The 22,091-nt window shown below is 44.5% G+C and overlaps 1 protein-coding gene across 1 annotated transcript in view; it reads left to right on the top strand.

The window, feature by feature from the left end:
- Positions 1 to 22,091, top strand: part of LOC126092788 (serine-rich adhesin for platelets-like) — a 112,868-nt gene that overhangs the window by 17,362 nt on the left and 73,415 nt on the right. The window contains exons 2-4 of the mRNA XM_049908516.1: positions 1,924 to 2,113; positions 16,308 to 16,419; positions 16,474 to 16,610. Of these exons, the coding sequence (XP_049764473.1) occupies positions 1,924 to 2,113; positions 16,308 to 16,419; positions 16,474 to 16,610 (439 nt within the window). The remainder of the gene's footprint in view (positions 1 to 1,923; positions 2,114 to 16,307; positions 16,420 to 16,473; positions 16,611 to 22,091) is intronic.

Raw genomic sequence — 22,091 nt, 5'->3', positions numbered from 1 at the left:
TGGCTTCTGCTCTCAGTTTGCAAGATTATATGGGAGTCGTCTGTCAGGAGATCATTTGCCCCATTGATCAATAGTGCTGTACAATACCTTTTGATGACAGTAGCAAAACTACAAAGTCTTTTAGACGTGATCGCAGTTCTGATCTTTTCATTGGATAATAGCAAATATCAAACATTAGTGCACTGCACAAATCTTTTTCATCGTCGGTCGAACTTACTAAATCTTATAGATTGTTGCTGTCCATTGTGATCACCAGAAAGAACAGTATGAAGAGTATATTTCAAAATTTGGGGCCACCCGGCGGAATATTTAATGAAACGTTTGATGACGCGAATCATCTTTTAAGTAAATTAGGGATAACTCGTGGACATTATCAACCCACATTATTAAACCTGTTTTCTTTCTAGTCCAAGTAAATACTGTTTCCCGTAAATAATGATTTTTCGAACTCTTGGTGTGAAGTTTACAACTTCTCTTCGATGCTTTCAGACTAACACAAATCTTTTTTTCCTAAATCTAGTAACTTAAACATTGCTTGAGATGATGTGAATGGTGTGTTATTTTTTACGGTGAAAAGATAAAAACTACAATTGATTTTTAACGATAATATACAGAAAAATCCAGTGATTTTGTAGCAAAGAGACTTAACTCGCTTCCTTGTGACCAAGATTTTTCTTTCTGTTACTTCTGTTACCGAACATAAGAGTAGATTCACTAACTAAAAGCTAGATTTCGGGAACTATTATTAAATAGTCTAATCAAAATTTTTGTTTCCCCAAAATTTTCGTTTACTGGAGAAAAGTGAATTAGAACCACGCTATTCAGTAATACAGCTATTTTTGTACTTTTGCCCTGCCTTCAGTCTACCAATAGCCCTCTACCATGGTCGAATCTTTTCGACACGTCATTTAGTCTCACGGCATCCACTGTCGGACATGCAGTTTTTTTTTATGTGCAGATGATTGAACTGACCTGCAAGGCTGTTTGGTAGTGGTAGTTTTTACAATATCGTTGTTACAACAAACTCAATTTTTGTCCAGATGGTTTGAATTTTTCCTGAATTAATGCGTTTTTAATTATTTTTCTAATAGTTCTGTAGACTAGACTTGTTAGTAGGCTGTTTGGGTTTTTATGTTGGTAACCCCAAGTAGCGCTCTGTATGAAAATCACTGACTGTGCTGTGTGCAGTCTGTGGCTGGTTGGACTCATTGTTGTGATATTCGCTTGTGAAGTGTTGGGCAGTTGGATGTGAACAGCGCGTAGCGGTGTGTAGTTGGAGGTGAGCCGCCAGCAGTGGTGGATGTGGGGAGAGAGATGCCGGAGTTTTGAGAGTGGACTATCTGGACATGTGTCGGTCGGAAAAAGGAAATTTGTAAAGATGGATGTCATGAATTGATAGATATATATATAAATGATGACTTTTGAACATTATTAAGGTGAATACATTGTTTGATCTCTGTCAAAATCTTTCATTTGATAACTAGGCCTATCAGTAGTTAGTGCCTTCAGTAGTTAGAATCTTATTTTTAGCTGGCAGTATTGGTGCTCGCTGCATTGCAGTAGTTCGAGTAACGAAGATTTTTGTGAGGTAAGTGATTCATGAAAGGTATAGGTTATTGTTAGTCAGGGCCATTCTTTTGTAGGGATTATTGAAAGTCAGGTTGCTTTGCGGTAAAAATATTGTGTGTCAGTTTAGTCATGATCAGAATGAGTAAAGAGAGAAATATCTGAGTACGTTCAGTTTTGCTCAGCTGTTTGAAAATGACATAACGTAAGAGGTTGACTAGCATGTCATTCTTAATTTTTCTAAGGGGACGTTTCAGACTATTACGTTTTGCTTCAGTTAACATTCTGGGTGCCCCTTGTACTTCGCTTTGAGAAGTCTGCAGTAGCTGACGGTCATATTTGTATGATGTCTCGCAGTTATTGTGGTGGCTACAGCTGCACACTTGTCTCGGCAGGCGGAAGACGGCAGCCGGCGCTACTGGACGGGCAGCCCGCCTCGGACGCCCCCTGATTGGCGGGACTCGTTTCTGCGACTGCGCAGGCGCTGGTCCGACGTAGCGCGCCGCCGATCCAGGCGCCGCGGCAGCCAGGACCGAGCGCGCCCTGCGTTAGTATGCTGCAGTTCGCTTCTCTTGACTATGTCGCTCTGACTCCGAAAGCTCGAGGCCTTTTAATTAGTCTGTCTCTTTACACACAGAGATTGCGCAACAAGAACGCTCAAGTTTAAATGGACAATTTCCCGAGTAGGAGTACCAGTCTGCCTGTAGTACAATGATGTTGCATTCTGTTACCGAATTGAACTTAAACAAATTTTGGAGGTAGTTCACAAAGTGAAGGTGTTAAACCTCACACTGCATGTACACTGCCTAACAAAAAAAAGTGAATAATTGAGAATGTGCGGAGGAAATAAAATGACACTTAATGGATTGAGAGGAAGTTGTCAGGACATGTGATGTTATTTTAATGATTACAAAATCGACTCAAATTTACGAATAACTTGGTAGTATGAGCCCACTTACCAGTTGAGTTGCACCCCCTCCGACATGGGTTCATGTGCTGATTCAGGTGGGAATTGTTGATGCAAGCTGGCCCACAAATGCCGTAACTGATCCTTGATATCCTGGATAGTGGCACTGGGATGGAGTAATTGTTCGAATTGGATCCACACATTGACTATCACAGACGGATCAGGGGATCTTACTGGCCCACCTCAAAATCACACAGGCAATTCATAGAGATGTGTGCCATGTGTGGATGAGCATTGTTGTGTCATCAGAGTCCCCTCAATCACCATCAGCTGTGACCTGAAGTCATACCAGTTTGCTCACTACAACACGACACCAAGAGTGATAATGTTGTGTCTCTCCAAACATTGGAAGAATGGGACTTGTTCCCAGGTCCCTACCATACTCGCCAATGATGGCCACGTGTGTAGTCCAGAACCATAATGTGACATGAACACAATGCAATAAGCAGTCCATGCTCCCTGGTCACGGCACATTTTTGGATGCAGCTTTCTGTCAGGTGGTGTTAACGTCTACCTTTGTGGGGGAGTAGGGACTTCACTAGTCCAACTACTGCTACTCTCCGAAAAAAATGGTTCAAATGGCTCTGTGCACTATGCGACTCAACATCTAAGGTCATCAGTCCCCTAGAACTAAGAACTACTTAAACCTAACTAACCTAAGGACATCACACACATCCATACCCGAGGCAGGATTCGAACCTGTGACCGTAGTGGTCACGCGGTTCCAGACTGAAGCGCCTAGAACCGCACGGCCACACCGGCCGGCCACTACTCTCTGACCAATGATCCGGGATGGCTTGTTTAGGGATGGCAGGTGCACATGTGATGGGGTTATGACATGCTTGGTGCACAACACGATGATCATCTCTTGTGGGAGTTAGAAGTGACAGAACGGAACCTTGCCGACAAGTGAGCCTGCCCTTTTACATGATTCGACCAGCTGGTCAAATGGACAAGTATGCTGCATCTCAGCCAGCTGAGCAGTTCTAGGCGCTTCAGTCCAGATCCGCGTTGCTGCTACAGTCACAGGTTCGAATCCTGCCTCAGGCAAGGATGATTGTGATGTCCTTAGGTTAGTTAGGTTTAAGTAGCTCTAAGTCTACGGGACTGATGACCTCAGATGTTAATCCCATAGTGCTACGAGCCATTTGAACCTTTTTTTTGCTGCATCTCCTTATGCTTCACAGTGATCACTCGACATACGACGCTCTTCACGCCACTTACACAGGGTGGCCCACATAAACAATTCAGTACAAATATCTCTGGAATCACAATAGATGACTTTCAAGGGTATATATGGAAGGCAGGAGCTCATCAAAGTAAATACTATGACACATTCTAAAACGTAAGCGACCGAGCGGGGTGGCGCAGTGGTTAGACACTGGACTCGCATTCGGGAGGACGACGGTTCAATCCCGCGTCCGGCCATCCTGATTTAGGTTTTGCGTGATTTCCCTAAATCACTCCAGGCAAATGCCGGGATGGTTCCTCTGAAAGGGCACGGCCGACTTCCTTCCCAATCCTTCCTTAATCCGATGAGACCGATGACCGCGCTGTCTGGTGTCCTTCCCCAAACCAACCAACCAACCAACCAATCTAAAACGTAAGCGACTATAATTTTCAATGCAAACCTATGTTCATTTTTTTAAAAGTGGACACTGTGTTATTTCTTACGCAATCAATAGTATGAAAAATCCCAGAGAGAATGGCGTTGGTTGCATTGCAATACGTCAATTACATCCGAAGAGAGTTCAGAGCGAAGTCGACGTTTGATGTAAATGAAACACGACGCTTTTCCACATCTTGAGATGCAAGTGTGAACCATGTTGCTCATAATGACAATGTGATTGATGTACACGTTGCAACAAACGATATACTTATTGCTATTTGCGTTGTTACTAAAGTTGACTGGAAGCAGTACAGATGTCTAGTCACAGATAATGAAGAATAAGGAAAGGGCTTACTCATATGTAAAACATTCTCGGTTTTCTTGCCGCGTCAGTTTGGGATAAAATCTCGAGCTTTAGACGATAGCCTCCATCGCCATCGTAGGGAGCAACTGACTGTCTTCACTGCTGCTATGGTGGCCTTATATAGCCTGTGGATGGCTTCTGATTGTTCGGCTTCTGATTGCTCGGCGATTATGTACTGCTGTCGCAGACGGTGTCAGTGTCTGCACTGGTGGCGCCACCGCTTCCGTGGGAACGTAAACACTGCAAGGAATGTCTCTGCTGCTTCTCTGCATCGAGTGCTCGTTTCCATGCACCGCTCAGGTAATATCCTCTTTCATGGTTAAAGTTCTCATCGTTCATTCTGTTTTCAACAGACTCCTTAATGACAGAATCCCAGTATGTGGAGGCATGTGACAAAATTTTTCTTTCATCAAACAGTATTTTATGTTTCTTAGTGACGCTGTGCTCCACAAGTGCTGATTTCTCTAGTTCTCTATTTTTAATATGCTGTTGGTGTTCTGCACAGCAGTCTGAAACGGTACGAATGGTCTGACCTATATAATTGCTTCCACACTCATAGGGGATATTATAAATTCCAGGGGGCCGGCCGCAGTTTGACGAGCGAATCTATGCGCTACAGTCTGGAGCCGTGCGACCGCTACGGTCCTAGGTTCGAATCCTGCCTCGGGCATGGATGTGTGTGATGTCCTTAGGTTAGTTAGGTTTAAATGGTTCTAAGTTCTAGGGGACTGATGACCTCAGAAGTTAAGTCCCATAGTGCTCAGAGCCATTTGAACCATAAATTCCAGGGACCCTGAGGCCGAGACTGTCCTAAATAGGGCGCATCATCATCTTAATTTTCTTCTCAGAGGGTTTACTCGTTCGTGCTTTTTTGATCTCTACTAAAGTACTAGAAAACTCGAATGTCACCAGCAAGGGTAAATGTAATTAATGGCTGACCAAAGATCTAACAGAGGGTTAAATGGTTCTTATGCACTGGACATCTGTATTGTTTTTAAGTTCACTTAATAACGGTGTAAATAGCAACAGATACAAAAAAAAATGGTTCAAATGGCTCTGAGCACTATGGGACTCAACTGCTGAGGTCATTAGTCCCCTAGAACTTAGAACTAGTTAAACCTAACTAACCTAAGGACATCACAAACATCCATGCCCGAGGCAGGATTCGAACCTGCGACCGTAGCGGTCTTGCGGTTCCAGACTGCAGCGCCTTTAACCGCACGGCCACTTCGGCCGGCAACAGATACAACGTTTGTTACATCGTGGTACGTCAATCACAACACGATTATGAGTAACATTGGGTCCACGCCTGCATGTCAGAATGTGCAATTGCGGCGAGTTTCGTGTATTACAAGAGTCAACTTCGCTTTGCAATTTCTCTGGATGTAACCGACGCATTGCGATCCAATCAGTGCCATTATTTTGGCAATTTTTCATATTTTTGATTACGTAAGAAGTAATACGGAATGTCCATTTAAAGAAACAGAGGTTTGCGTTGAAAATATTTGCTTTCGTCTGAGAATGTCTCATAATATTTACTTTCATGAGCCCCTGCCTTACGTTCATACCCGTGAAAGTCGTTTTTCAATATATATTGTAGTTCCACAGATATTTGCGTTGGAATGTTCAAGTGGACCACCCTGTAGACACCATACCAGGCCTGTATAACACACCAGACACGAACAGCACTAATACACTCTGGTGGCCGTCCTAGGTGTCACAGAGAATTGCAACTCTAATCATTTTCACAACTGCCGATGATATGAACGAGTACCAAGTTAGCCGCGCGGAGTGGCCACGTGGTTAGAGGCGCTATGCCACGGATTGCGCGGCCCCTCCCGCCGGGGGTTCGAGTCCTTCCAAGGGCGCGCGCGGGGGCGCGTGTGCCCGTTGTTCTCAGCATAAGTGACCGAAGACCTCAGCAGTTTGGTCCCATAGGAATTCACACACATTTGAACATTTTTAGTACTAAGTTATATTGACATCCGACCATATCTTCTGGGTGCTTCACGGTTTTGTCAGACCGTGTAAATTGATGTAGTGGGATAACAGAGGTCAAGGAAACGAAACGTGCCTCCTTCATAAGCAGCAGGCACTGCAGCTGTTCTTAATACCTTACTAGATACTTCTTTTGCAACATGGATTCATGTGTAGCTTGTCTGTAGAAAGAACTCTGCACAATGTTTTATGAAATAATCCAGAAGTTCTTGAAATCTCCCATGTTCTCCATCGTGGAATATCACCAATGCAAAATCTACCAAACCAGCATGATCTGCATGTGAACCCCTTATAATTGCTAGTCATCCGTGTATTATCCACAAGACAGCATGTAACAAAACAGTGGAATTTAAATGACGTCCTTTCAATGCTTTAGGACGTCCTATAGTTCCGTTGACAGTTCAGTGGACCTTTCACTAGTGCAGTAACTGCTTCCAAACTTCTGTTTTGCCCAGCTGTCGCAACGCCCTCATATCGCTTCGGAAGCGTTTGCAGATCATAACAGTCTACGTTGGAGAACATCTGAAATTTGGTGCTCGTTCTAGTACAAAGAACTTCCAGCACAAACTAGCCCAACATCGTAATATATAAAAAAATCAATGGGTTTTTTTAGTGATGCTGCACTCAGCGTTTTTTAATCACTAAGATTAGCCACAATCAGACCCAAAGTACATGAAATTTTTGCGAAAATGATACTGTGACGTCCGTAAAACTGTTATAAGCTGATGAACTGTTTGACCCTTTCAGTGTTGTGTTTATCTTCTTTCATACTGAAACATAGAGGCTCCCAATCCTTATTGTTGGTACCGAATGTAGTTGATGCATCCACAGCAACACTCAAAAATATTCGGGATGTATCACTAGCTCTTGTCATATGACAGCATGTAGAATTCCTGAGCAAACGTCGTCTATGTAACACAAAACACTCAGCACAACGAAGTTTACTGATAAAAAATGGAAGATTATTCAGGAGGTGACCTATTTGTCTGCTGTCTACAGAACATATTGTCACACTGGCTAAAATCCCTCACACTTGTGAGAGCGTTTCTTGTGCCCTGGATTGGGTCCACTAAGCTTGATTCAGAAGTTTGATAGCAGTCAAGGTAAAATAGTGCTTTTATATTATTTATAACCATTCGTACGATTTTATACCCATCCGGCTAATGCAGTATTTTACAGAACAAGACATTTCCGAAACAATGGAAGACTGGAAGAGGGAACTATCCTCTGAGGGCAACTCCAACTTTGGAGGCATGTTATGAGCACTTCCTGTGCCAACTGTTTCTGGAAGGAACTACTCCACCGCCGGAGAATAGGTTTCACAAACCATACATAGACCATATGAATGTCATTTGTTTGTGTTTAGTGTCCGGAATATTTATCTTGGGAAGTAACTTAGTGAACGAATAAAATTATTTGAGAAGTGACAGAATACAAACATCTGAAAAACCTTGATTCCGGGTACCGGTGTGTTGGTTTCGAAAATGGCTCTGAGCCATGGTCATCAGTCCCCTAGAACTTAGAACTACTTAAACCTAACTGATCTAAGGACATCACACAACACCCAGTCATCACGAGGCAGAGAAAATCCCTGATCCCGCCGGGAATCGAACCCGGGAACCCGGGCGCAGGAAGCGAGAACGCTACCGCACGACCACGAGCTGCGGACGTGTTGGTTTCCTTCATATAAGTACTTACACAGGGTGTTCGGAAATTCCCATTACAAAGTTTTAGCACTTGTATAGGGGAATGAGTACATAATATTTTTAACAGGAACCCATGTCCGGAAACGTATCGTTTCCGTTCTACGACGGTTTCAGTTAAGGTGTTCAACTCATCCACTTCTGCTTGAGGAACTGAGTTAGGTGTGACGCAGTGTAATTATTAAGCAACAGTTCGAAAGCAAACATAGAAAACCATTTGCTTGTATTAACACTTAAACATTACGTGCTTACATTATTCCAAAACAAAAAATAACGCAGCACAATGCACGTGCAGAACAGTACTGGTGCATTACAACGCCGGCTCGATGTGGCGACCGCCAACGAGTCACAGACTTTTTACCTGCGAAGCAAGTTGTGGTGCACACTCCGCATACCAGCTGGTGTCTCTTCAGTTTCTAGTGTAGCGGCCAGAACTCGTGCCAGAAGATCTTTCTCTATCTCCACAGGAACCTCTCAACAACACAGGCGTTAAGTGACGTCAGGTGACAGTCTGATGTAGAGCACGTCATCCTACATCTTTTGCACACCAGAACAAGCAGCTCTGACGCTTTCCTCTTTCCCTCAGCAGACGTGGTCGCGTTACACATCTGAACTGAAATCGGACAAGGGATCCTATTCAAAAAATTATGCACTCATTCCCCTCTACCTACAAGTCCTAGGAATTTTAACGGAAATTTCCGAACACCCTGTATTTTAGGATCAAATATAATCTTACTTATCATAAACGGAAGATATACTTACATAATTTGACGAATCATTTGTAGCAATTAAACATTCCAAACGTTACGGTCATACATTACTTGACGACTAGTCGACGCCTGTCTGCAGCAATAATTAATGTTCCTGTCATAGGCCGGTATTTGACTGTCAAATTTCTTTGACAAAGCTACTTTGTCAAATATATTTGACTTAGTGTAATAGGGAACTTTTGTCAAATATTGTCTTTCGTCAAATTTATTTGATCAAACCTAGCGCCACAATATATTTGATCAAAGAAAGCGTGTTTACTGCAAGCGGCTGACATGTATATACACAGTGTGAAACCATACTGTGTCGTGTATACGGGGTGGAGAAGCAAATTCAAAATGCAAAGGAGAGGAGGTAGTATGTCCGAGATTATTGCGGCGCTATCAATATGAAGAGGTGTTTTCTAATCTGGTTTGAATCAAAAAGTTTTTTCTTTTTTTTTTGAAAGGGAGATGGAAATGAATTACAATAGCGAATTACAATAGTCTGCACTTACATATTTGTATAATAAGTCAAAACCAGGAAACATGTAAGCAAATTCGCGGTAACCACTGATGTTTATTTGCTCTTTCAAAAGGGAATTAAAGAACTTATATTGTTTTTCAAGGAGAGAAAATTAACACAATACGATTCGTTAATGATGCAGCAGTGTTAGCTGAAAGTGAATAGGAACTGAGTTTTGTGCTAAATCTAATGGAACATGTGCTGCACGTGTGTTAAGACATATACGTGAAGGCGGACGTGCTAGAGAACTGAATGTCGCAGTAAAGCATAGAAACAAGGACAAGACCAAAAGGTCTTTTGTACGAATAATGTCCAAGAATATAAAACCACTGCCTAGTTTTGAATTATTAAAATGAGTACGAAATTCGTAAAGAAATCTGCGAAACAAATGACAATCGACGTAAAGCCTCAGAAAGTGTTTGGCAAGCATACAGATATACCGTACCCATAACCAGTTCCTTTTGAACTTAAACACGTCAGGTCACTATTTATTTCTGGTCTTAAAGGATTTCAATGGTACGATTCGGCTCCAGTAAACTATACGCATTACATTACACTCAGCTTTTATTATCGTATGTTGTTATATTATATGTTTTTATTATATGTTAACATTAACAAGAGGAAGGATATTGGTTTAATTACATTTTGTATTTGTGTCGGAAAAATCACTGTATATCGTTTAGTGAATGGGGCCCATGAAACAACAGCATTAAACTAGTAATTTCTCAGTTAATATCACGCTATTCTGAAGGAACTATAAAGAAATAGTTGATAACAGTGTGATACCCCTTTCTAAACCACGTAAAATGTCTTTGTGAAAGAAATATGATGAATATTTGATCAAATGCCTTTGTCCAGCTCTTCCACTTCATCCGATCTCCCCCCCCCCCCACACGCCCTCTGTCCTCTCCTCCTCACCCCTCCCGCTGTTCATCTCCACTTCCCTCTTCTCTCTGACCATTTTTCGTGTTTCCTTTCTCTTTACATCTGATCCTCTCCCCTCTCCCTGTCCATATTCTTCTCTCTTTGAACATCTGCTCCTCCCCCTACCTGTGTCAATCTCTTTCTTCCTTCTCTCTGGCTGTCCATCTCCTTCGTCCTCTCCTTCTCTCTCCACGTTATCAGGCCCATTTCGATAGGAGCTGAATGGCTATGAGCACTATGGGACTTAACTTCTAAGGTCATCAGTCCCCTAGAACTTAGAACTACTTGAACCTAACTAACCTAAGGACATCACACACATCCATGCCCGAGGCAGGATTCGAACCTGCGACCGTAGCGGTCACGCGGTGGATAGGAGGCTGGTGGTTCTTACCATCACAGTGTTTCTTTCCAGGTCGTAACTAATATGTGTATCAAATTTGGTTGAAATCGTTCCAGGAGCTTAGAATGAGCTGCTTATTGGTGGCTTTGCCCGTGCACGAAGTTGTGACATATATTTCACACGTATATGTACATATATTTTTACCTGTATCTCTAGCGAATTTCGCTCTGCAGTTTCATTTTCATGCAGCTCAATGATTATGACGTCCTATCCCCTGAACTATGTATCATACAATTATATAACTGTGCTGGTACATCCAGTGGTATATGGGGCTACTGTCTGCAAAATGTGTTGCTAATGGAGCTACTAGCAAAGAAGTAATAATTTGAAACATCATGCAAGATGCGACAGTTTTACTGCACGAACAGGGAAAATGTAGTAGGCGATGAAATTTTTTCCTTTCATCATATTGCATGGGTTGTTAGCGAAAAAATGTTTGGTGAAGGTCTGAAACTATGTAGAAAGTTTGTTGTAAGTTTCTTTGTGCTCCAATTCTCAACTCCTAGATGCGTCAAGTATTCCCGCGTCGTGGGCTACACTGCTTTGTCACCCCCGCCGCCAACTCCACCTTTCGATGATTTCCAGACAGTAAATGATCTGTGTTTGGTTTCAATTGGTCCGGTGGCTTAGGAGGAGACGTGGAACATACACAGCCATGTTGTTGTTGTTGTTGTTGTTGTGGTCTTCAGTCCTGAGACTGGTTTGATGCAGCTCTCCATGCTACTCTATCCTGTGCAAGCTTCTTCATCTCCCAGTACCTACTACAACCTACATCTTTCTGAATCTGCTTAGTGTATTCATCTCTTGGTCTCCCCCTACGAGTTTTACCCTCCACGCTGCCCTCCAATACTAAATTGGTGATCCCTTGATGCCTCAGAATATGTCCTACGAACCGATCCCTTCTTCTGGTCAAGTTGTGCCACAAACTTCTCTTCTCCCCAATCCTATTCAATACTTCCTCATTAGTTATGTGATCTACCCATCTAATCTTCAGCATTCTTCTGTAGCACCACATTTCGAAAGCTTCTATTCTCTTCTTGTCCAAACTATTTACCGTCCATGTTTCACTTCCATACATGGCTACACTCCATACAAATACTTTCAGAAATGACTTCCTGACACTTAAATCTATACTCGATGTTAACAAATTTCTCTTCTTCAGAAACGCTTTCCTTGCCATTGCCAGTCTACATTTTATATCCTCTCTACTTCGACCATCATCGGTTATTTTACTCCCTAAATAGCAAAACTCCTTTACTACTTTAAGTGTCTCATTTCCTAATCTAATTCCCTCAGCATCACCTGACTTAATTTGACTACATTCCATTATCCTCGTTTTGCTTTTGTTGATGTTCATCTTATATCCTCCCTTCAAGACACTATCCTTTCCGTTCAACTGCTCTTCCAAGTCCTTTGCTGTCTCTGACAGAATTACAATGTCATCGGCGAACCTCAACGTTTTTATTTCTTCTCCATGGATTTTAATACCTACTCCGAATTATTCTTTTGTTTCCTTTACTGCTTGCTCAATATACAGATTGAATAGCATCGGGGAGAGGCTACAACCCTGTCTTACTCCCTTCCCAACCACTGCTTCACTTTCATGCCCCTCGACTCTTATAACTGCCATCTGGTTTCCATACAAATTGTAAATAGCCTTTCGCTCCCTGTATTTTACCCCTGCCACCTTTAGAATTTGAAAGAGAGTATTCCAGTTAAAATTGTCAAAAGCTTTCTCTAAGTCTACAAATGCTAGGAACGTAGGTTTTCCTTTCCTTAATCTTTCTTCTAAGATAAGTCGTAAGGTCAGTATTGCCTCACGTGTTCCAGTATTTCTACGGAATCCAAACTGATCTTCCCCGAGGTCGGCTTCTACTAGTTTTTCCATTCGTCTGTAAAGAATTCGTGTTAGTATTTTGCAGCTGTGGCTTATTAAACTGATTGTTCGGTAATTTTCACATCTGTCCACACCTGCTTTCTTTGGGATTGGAATTATTATATTCTTCTTAAAGTCTGAGGGTATTTCGCCTGTTTCATACATCTTGCTCACCAGATGGTAGAGTTTTGTCAGGACTGGCTCTCCCAAGGCCGTCAGTAGTTCCAATGGAATGTTGTCTACTCCGGGGGCCTTGTTTCGACTCAGATCGTTCAGTGCTCTGTCAAACTCTTCACGCAGTATCGTATCTCCCATTTCATCTTCATCTACATCCTCTTCCATTTCCATAATACTGTCCTCAAGTGCATCGCCCTTGTATAGACCCTCTATATACTCCTTCCACCTTTCTGCTTTCCCTTCTTTGCTTAGAACTGGGTTTCCATCTGAGCTCTTGATGTTCATACAAGTGGTTCTCTTATCTCCAAAGGTCTCTTTAATTTTCCTGTAGGCAATATCTATCTTACCCCTAGTGAGATAAGCCTCCACATCCTTACATTTGTCCTCTAGCCATGCCTGCTTAGCCATTTTGCACTTCCTGTCGATCTCATTTTTGAGACGTTTGTATTCCTTTTTGCCTGCTTCACTTACTGCATTTTTATATTTTCTCCTTTCATCAATTAAATTCAATATTTCTTCTGTTACCCAAGGATTTCTACTAGCCCTCTTCTTTTTACCTACTTGATCCTCTGCTGTCTTCACTACTTCATCCCTCAAAGCTACCCATTCTTCTTCTACTTCTTCTACACAGCCATACATTTCTATAATATGTATGGATACGAGTTTGGTTTGATAAATCTGGTACAAAAGCAAGAAAAAAATCTTTATTTCATAAACAACTCCCTTACTTCTCCTTCGATGGATATACAATTGGTCCAATTTTTTCAACCCATTGGATAAAAAGGATCTGTCAAACTGTGCAAAATACTCATTGACTACAATTATCACTTTCACATTTTATGAAAATTTATTTCAAGCAAGCCAATTTTCGAATTAGAGGAAAGGGAGAAGTCACTTGGGGCTAAGTGTGGTGAAACGGGTGGATGAGGAATCAAAGCTCAGTTCATGCATTTTGCCATTGTTATCGCTGATGTGTAGATGGAGCATTATTCTGGTGAAAGAGTCCCGTTTGCCGTGTCAGCATTGGTCATTTTTCAGCCAGCAAACGTAAGTTTCAAACGATCCAGCAGTAAAACATAATAGGGTTCAGTTATGGTTGTGCCTTTTCCAAGCAATCTAAGAGAATTGTTCATTGAAAAAAAAAAACAGTGGTCATCACGTTACGAGCTGACAAAATAGTCTGTCTCTTTTTCGGTGCAGGAGCGCGGGGTAGTCGTGTGGTCTAGGGCCCCTTGCCACAGTTCGCGCGGCTTCCCCCCGCCGTAGGTTCGAGTCCTCCCTCGGGCATGGGTGTGTGTGTTGTCCTTAGCGTAAGTTAGTTTAAGTTAAATGAAATAGTGTGAAAGCCTAGGGACCGATGACTTCGGCAGTTTGATCCCATAGGAACTTACCACAAATTTCCAATTTTTCTTCGGTGCACTTTCACCAGCCTTTGTCAATTCTTATGACTTCCGTTTTCATTCTGGTATGTAAAAATGGATCATCGAGGTTTCATCAACAGTTAAAAATCGGGGCAGACTGTCTTGCGGACTGTGGTTAAACATCGCCAGACGTTGTGTTGAAATGTTGTCACGGATGCGCTTTTGGTCCACCGTAAACAACCACGGCGCCAGTAGTTACTTTTGTGGTGACCTCACTTGGACGGCTGGAGCATGCTTCGTCTTCGGTGCTTGTCCGATCACGTTTAAATACACTAAACCAAAATTAAATTGTCTATGATGATGACGCAAAGCCCGTGTGAAGTTCATCCAATTCTGTTGTGATCTGCGTGGCAGTCCAACCCTTCAAATTAAAATATTTAATACACTACTGGCCATTAAAATTGCTACACCACGAAGATGACGTGTTACAGACGCGAAATTTAACCGACAGGAAGAAGATGCTGTGATATGCAAATGATTAGCTTTTCAGAGCATTCACACAATGTTAGCGCCAGTGGCGACACGTACAATGTGCTGCACGAGGAAAGTTTCCAACCGATTTCTCATACACAAACAGAAGTTGACCGGCGTTGCCTGGTAAGACGTTGTTGTGATGCCTCGTGTAAAGAGGAGAAATGCGTACCATCACGTTTCCGACTCTGGTAAAGGTCGGATTGTAGCCTATCGCGATTGCGGTTTATCGTATCGCGACATTGCTGCTCGCGTTGGTCGAGATCCAAAGCCTGTTAGCAGAATATGGAATCGGTGGGTTCAGGAGAGTAATATGGAACGCCGTGCTGGATCCCAACGGCCTCGTGTCACTAGCAGTCGAGATGACAGGCATCTTATCCGCATGGCTGTAACGGATCGTGCAGCCACGTCTCGATCCCTGAGTCAATAGATGGGGACGTTTGCAACACAATAACCGTCTGCACGAACATTTCGACGACGTTTGCAGAAGCATGGACTATCATCTCCGAGACCATGGCTGCGGTTACCCTTAACGCTGCATCACAGACAGGAGCGCCTGCGATGGTGTACTCAACGACGAACCTGGGCAAAACGTCATTTTTTTCGGTTGAATCCAGGTTCTGTTTACAGCATCATGATGGTCGCATCCGTGTTTGGCGACATCGCGGTGAACGGATATTGGAAGCGTGTATTCGTCATCGCCATACTGGCGTATCACCCGGCGTGATGGTATGGTGTGCCATTGGTTACACGTCTCGGTCACCTCTTGTTCGCATTGACGGCACTTTGAACAGTGGACATTACATTTCAGACCCGTGGCTCGACGCTTCATTCGATCGCTGCGAAACCCTACATTTCAGTAGGATAATGCACGACCGACATGTTGCAGGTCCTGTACGGGCCTTTCTGGATACAGAAAATGTTCGACTGCTGCCTTGGCCAGTACATTCTCCAGATCTCTCACCAATTGAAAACGTCTGGTCAATGGTGGACGAGTAACTGGCTCGTCACAATACGCCAGTCACTACTCTTGATGAACTGTGGTATCGTGTTGAATCTGCATGGGCAGCTGTACCTGTACACGCCATCCGAGCTCTGACTCAGGTGTTTCAAGGCCGTTATTACGGGCAGAGGCGGTTGTTCTGGGTACTGATTTCTCAGGATCTATGCCGGCAAATTGCGTGAAAATGTAATCAATGTCAGTTCTAGTATCATATATTTGTCTAATGAATACCAGTTTGTCATGTGCATTTCTTCTTGGTGTAGCAGTTGTAATGGCCATTAGTGTAACAGCAGTAAACTGTTTTCAATTGCAGTCGACACGCTGACCATTCCAGACGAGTGTCAACAATGAACTGTAAGCTGCACATTGTCGAAACTCTGTATACGATCCTTGGAATAATCGAGCTTACCAACCACGAAGGCGCAACAAAAATGTACCCTATTCTTTTTTGGAGATTTGCCAGAGTTATCAAACCACCGTCGTATAAGATCCTTGTTTCAGAAGTCCGTTGAGCGAGTGTGTTGCGCCCGTGTGACGGCTGCGCTGGTTGGGACAGGAACCCGTCGCCGGGCGAGATCCGCGCGATGGCGGGCCGCAACCGGCCGGGCGCGCAGCCCGAGTACGCCGCCTCGGGCCCGGACCCCGCGCCCTGGACGCGGGAGGGGCAGGCGGCGGCCGAGCCGACGCGCGAGCAGCGCCAGGCGCAGCTGCGCCGCTGGCAGGAGGCCACGCTGCGCGTGTCCGTGGAGGCGGTCGAGCCCACCAGCGGGTCGCGCTTCTCCATCGCCGCCTGCTGGGACCCCGACTCCACGCCCCACACCACCGTCTCCTCCACCGGCAGCGACCGCCCTGCCCTCAGGTACAGTACAACTCCTCCCGACTTAACACCACTCGTGGTCTACACATCCTAGCGTCGCTCCCGCTTCGCGCGCTGGGCTAGAAGGTTCCGCCAGTTTCTGTCCCTATCGTTGCGCTGCGACAGCTTCCTCGTTTATCCTCAGTGTCGAGTGAGTCGTCGTGAGCGTCACGTCGTCGTTTGTCTCTCGGTGTCTCGTGTTTGTGACTTCTTTTGACGCCGCGTTATCTTGCGCCGTGATGTCTTTCATGCCTCCCAGGAACATTCCACGCACAGCTGATATATGACGAACTGTACTTGCTCCAACGGCGCGGTAAGGAGGTGTCCTTCAGCTGGGTGCCTGGTCATGTAGGAATATGGGGCAATGATCAGGCCGCTCGGGCTCTCAAGGAGGCCTGCAGAGAGCAGGATGTGGTCCAGTGTCCTATTCCCTTGCAGTCTGTCATTTCTGCACTGTCCTAAGGGCCCGGGTTCGATTCCCGGCTGGTTCGGAGATTTTTCTCCGCTCAGGGACTGGATGTTGTGTTGTCCTAATCATCATCATTTCATCCCCATCGACGCGCAAGTCGCCGAAATGGCTTCAAATCGAAAGACTTGCACCAGGCGAGCAGTCTACCCGAAGGGAGGCCCTCGTCACACAACATCATCATCATCATCATTTCTGCACTCCACAAGAAGTGCATGGAGTTGTGGGAGGAAGAATGGCTGGCGGTGATTGCCAATAAACTGCGGTTGGTGAAGTCAACAACTCGGCCGTGGCGTTCCTCCTGCCGGGTGCTCAGGCGGGAAGAAGTGATCCTCACGCGTCTTCGGATTGGGCACTGTCCTCTCACACATAGCTTTCTATTACGGCGGGAGCATCCCCCGATTTGTGATGCTTGTGTTGTGCACATCTCTGTCCGGCACATTTTAACAGACTGCATTTCATATCGTGATGCAAGGGCAGAAGCACAAGTTGATAGGGATCTGCCCTGTGTGTTAGCTTATGATGAGACGTGTGTGTCTAGGGTTTTAAACTTTTGTGATGTGTCTGGACTCTGGCCTAAACTTTTAGGCTGGAGGTTTTAGTGTATTGCACAGTGGCTGGCTCCTCCCCTTCTCCTTGCGGTCAGCCAGCCATTACCATCTGCTATATGGCTTTAGTTCCCTCTGCCAATTTCTTCCTGAGTTGTCCATATTTCACTGCTGACGGCATGCTTCGTCCCACGCTTCGGTGTGGGTAGGCACATAGTTTTCCAAGCTTGTTTCCTGTGTCTTATGTTCTGTTTAATCGTATTGTTCTGAGTTTTTTCTTGACACCTGTTTCAATCTGTTACTGAGCGGACGCTGAAGACCTTGTCGTCGTGTGCCCTTAAAACAGTCTCCATCATCACAGTACCGCCAGCTCTAACAGGTCCACGCGTCATGTGCAGCCGAGTTCGTTAGAAATACGTGAGTGGCTTGTACACTGAAGCGCCATAGAAACTGTTGTAGACATGCATATTCCAATACAGAGATATGTAAACATGCAGAATACAGCGCTGCGGTCAGAGAAGCCTATATAAGACAAGTGTCTAGCGCAGTTGTTAGATCGGTTACTGCTGCTACAATGGCAGGTTATCAAGATTTAATTGTGTTTTAACGTGATGTTACAGTCGGCCCACGAGCTATCTCCGAGGTAGCGATGCAGTGGGGATTTTCCCGTACGACCATTTCACGAGTGTACCGTGAATATCTGGATTCCGGTAAAACATCAAATCTCTGACATCGCTGCTGCCGGAGAAAACTCCTGCAAGAACAGGATCAACGGCGACTGAAGAGAATAGTTCAACATGACAGAAGTGTAACCCTTCCGCAAATTGCTGGGCCATCAACAATTGTCAGCGTGAAAACAATTCAACGAAACATCATGGATATGGGCTTTTGGAGCGGAAGCCCCACTCGTGTACCCTTGATCACTGCACCATACAAAGCTTTTCGCCTCGCCTGGGCCCTTCAACACCGACATTGGACTGTTGATGGCTGGAAACATGTTGCCTGGTCAAACGAGTCTCGTTTCAATTTGCATCGAGTGGATGGACGTGTACGGGTATGGAGACAACCTCGTGAACCCACGAACCCTGCATGTCAGCAGGGGCTGTTCAAGCTGATGTAGGCTCTGTAATGATGTGGGGCGTGTGCAGTTGGAGTGATATGGGACCCGTGATATATCTAGATACGACTGTGACAGGTGACACGTACGTAAGCATCCTGTCTGTTCACCTGCATCCATTCATGGCCATTGTGCATTCCAACGGACTTGAGCAATTCCAAAGCACAATGTGACACCCCGCACGTCCTGAATTGCTACAGAGTGGCTACAGGAATACTCTTCTGAGTTTAAACACTTCCGCTGGCCATCAAACTCCTCAGACACGAACGTTATTGAGCACATCTGGGATGTCTTGCAACGTGCTGTTCTGAAGAAATCTCCCTCCTCAAACTCTTACAGATTTATGGATACGCTGCAGGTTTCATGGTGTCAGTTCCCTCCAGCACTACTTCGGACATTAGTCGAGCCCATGGTACGTCGTTCGGTGGCATTTCTTCGTGCTCGCGGGGGCCCTACTCGATATTAGGCATTTCTTTGGCTCTTCATTGTAGATACGATCAAGATCACTTCAGAACACGTTAACACGGCTTACTTCGATTCAGAATCGTATGCGTTTTGCTTCAGGTCTATACACCCGCTTCAGGTTGACAGGCTTCTTCTTTGACATGGACAAGGAGTCCCTTTCACTCATCGCGATGACTCTAATAGAATGGTTATTCTGACGAACGCGGAGGTAGAGTATACAAATGTTAGGTGTTTAACCTTCCGGCCGAAGCTGAAGACAGTTTTCTCAAGACCGTCCTGTTTCCGTTTAGAGATATACGGAAGATGCGGCGCGAACGGTGGTCCGCTCAACATAGTTTACGAGTCTGTAATGGAGTTCGATCCGTGGACATCATCGTCAAACAAAATATTACCTCTCATTTGCAGATATGTGGATACCGGCTACATATAGTTTACACAGGACAAGAAGGGACTTATTTTATATGTAATGAGAGTGGACATCTCCGTACAAATTGTCAGTGTCGTGTCACGGTATAAAATAGACTTATGAACAACTTAAAAAGCTAACTTTAGTGGACCTGGTTCCCCAAGTGACAGCCATTGTGCCTAACCAAGCATTCCTTTTCCCTTCTCCTCTCGACTGCGAAGATTCCATTGGTGGAGGCCTCTTCCTTCCCCTAGTTCAGACCGGATGATAACATGTCGGTTGCTGTTTAAGATTCGAAAGCGTCCAGCCTTCGATGCAACTCCCGAGGTCGAGAACTCTGGGACTCCGTACTCTACCTTCAGTCCTACCAGACATCCTTGTGTCTGTAATTTATTCCCGCCCTTCTTCTGTGCTCCCGTGTGGGGAAAGCATTCCACAGACCGCTGCTGATCAGAACCAGTTCGGCACAACTGTTCCAGTTCGACATGTGGTGGCGGTAAAAGACGTATCGTCAGTTTCCATTTCTGTTGATTCCCAGGAGCCGCACCACCCAATTGTGGAACCTGATACTGAATTTCCACAGGAACTCCCCAAGTTTCCCCTTGTGGCAGTCGCCTTCCCGCACAGCCGCAACAAAATACTTTCAACCTGAGCGCGCGTCATCGCGAAAAAAGAGAAAATAGAAAGAGGGTGGAATATAGGGATCCACCTCTTCACATTCAGATTCATCCGTTGACTCTGCCATGGACTGTTAAAGGTCATTTGCAAGCAATAAACTGCCTAGAGTTGTAATAAATACAGGGCTATTACAAATGATTGAAGCGATTTCATAAATTCACCGTAGCTCCATTCATTGACATATGGTCAAGGCACACTACAGATACGTAGAAAAACTCATAAAGTTTTGTTCGGCTGAAGCCGCACTTCAGGTTTCTGCCGCCAGTGCGCTCGAGAGCGCAGTGAGACAAAGTGGCGACAGGAGCCGAGAAAGCGTATGTCGTGCTTGAAATCCACTCACATCAGTCAGTCATAACAGTGCAACGACACTTCAGGACGAAGTTCAACAAAGATCCACCAACTGCTAACTCCATTCGGCGATGGTATGCGCAGTTTAAAGCTTCTGGATACCTCTGTAAGGGGAAATCAACGGGTCGGCCTGCAGTGAGCGAAGAAACGGTTGAACGCGTGCGGGCAAGTTTCACGCGTAGCCCGCGGAAAATTGGCTCATGCCAGAACTGGAGACCGACAGCGCCGATTTCATCTTTCAACAGGATGGTGCTCCACCGCACTTCCATCATGATGTTCAGCATTTCTTAAACAGGAGATTGGAAAACCGATGGATCGGTCGTGGTGGAGATCATGATCAGCAATTCATGTCATGGCCTCCACGCTCTCCCGACTTAACCCCATGCGATTTCTTTCTGTGGGGTTATGTGAAAGATTCAGTGTTTAAACCTCCTCTACCAAAAAACGTGCCAGAACTGCGAGCTCGCATCAACGATGCTTTCGAACTCATTGATGGGGACATGCTGCGCCGAGTGTGGGAGGAACTTGATTATCGGCTTGATGTCTGCCGAATCACTAAAGGGGCACATATCGAACATTTGTGAATGCCTAAAAAAAGTTTTTGAGTTTTTGTATGTGTGTGCAAAGCATTGTGAAAATATCTCAAATAATAAAGTTATTGTAGAGCTGTGAAATCGCTTCAATCATTTGTAATAACACTGTATATGGTGAACGCTCATTGGAATTGGCAGAGGCTTTCACGTTATCATGCACTGCTTGCCAAGATGTTGCACCTTCCCTTTAACCGTCGAGGAATTGGATAGCTTTTTTTTCTCTGGAGCCTTTTTTCATTGTGTTCTTCCTAGAGAAAAAGTTTCTTTTTGAGACCCAGAATTGTGGATTTTTCTCTCAAATTTTCTTTTCATAAAACAAATAACAACAAAAATAAAGAAAAAATTTAAGAAAATAAAAATGAATAAAAAACGTGAAATTAAAAAAGGCAACCTAGTACCATGTCCATGCGATGAACCAGCACGTGGCCAGGTCTTGGGTTTCAACCCCTGCACACCTTGTCTCCACCCGGCTTTAAACTGACCGGGTCCGTTCATCCCCGTAAAAAAAATGGTTAGCGTTCGAGTTTTGTAAGGAAAAAAACTGGAAAAAAGTGGGTAGCGCCTTTGATTAACAATCAAAAAGTCTTCCGTTTCGGGTTAAAAACCAGCCACTGCTTAAATTTTGATTAATAATCAGCATTGGCGGCCGAAGACTTCTGGCATAAGAAGCCACCCACATTCTTACAACTGCCCTGTCAAAGCGGAGGAGCCGACAGAGGTTCAGAACACTCTCTTGTACTTACGGTGGGAAAAGTCCCTGAAGGCGGAAGAATCAGCAATGATCAACGGCATGAGGATGCAGAAGCTAATGGAAACCACTGCATTAAAGGCACGTGTTTGCACAGGACATGTGGCCTGTATTT

This window comes from Schistocerca cancellata, chromosome 7 (genome assembly GCF_023864275.1).
Source record: "Schistocerca cancellata isolate TAMUIC-IGC-003103 chromosome 7, iqSchCanc2.1, whole genome shotgun sequence".
NCBI classification, from domain to species: domain Eukaryota; kingdom Metazoa; phylum Arthropoda; class Insecta; order Orthoptera; family Acrididae; genus Schistocerca; species Schistocerca cancellata.
Note: the sequence above shows the minus strand (reverse complement) of the source record. Positions and strands in the feature narration are given on the sequence as shown.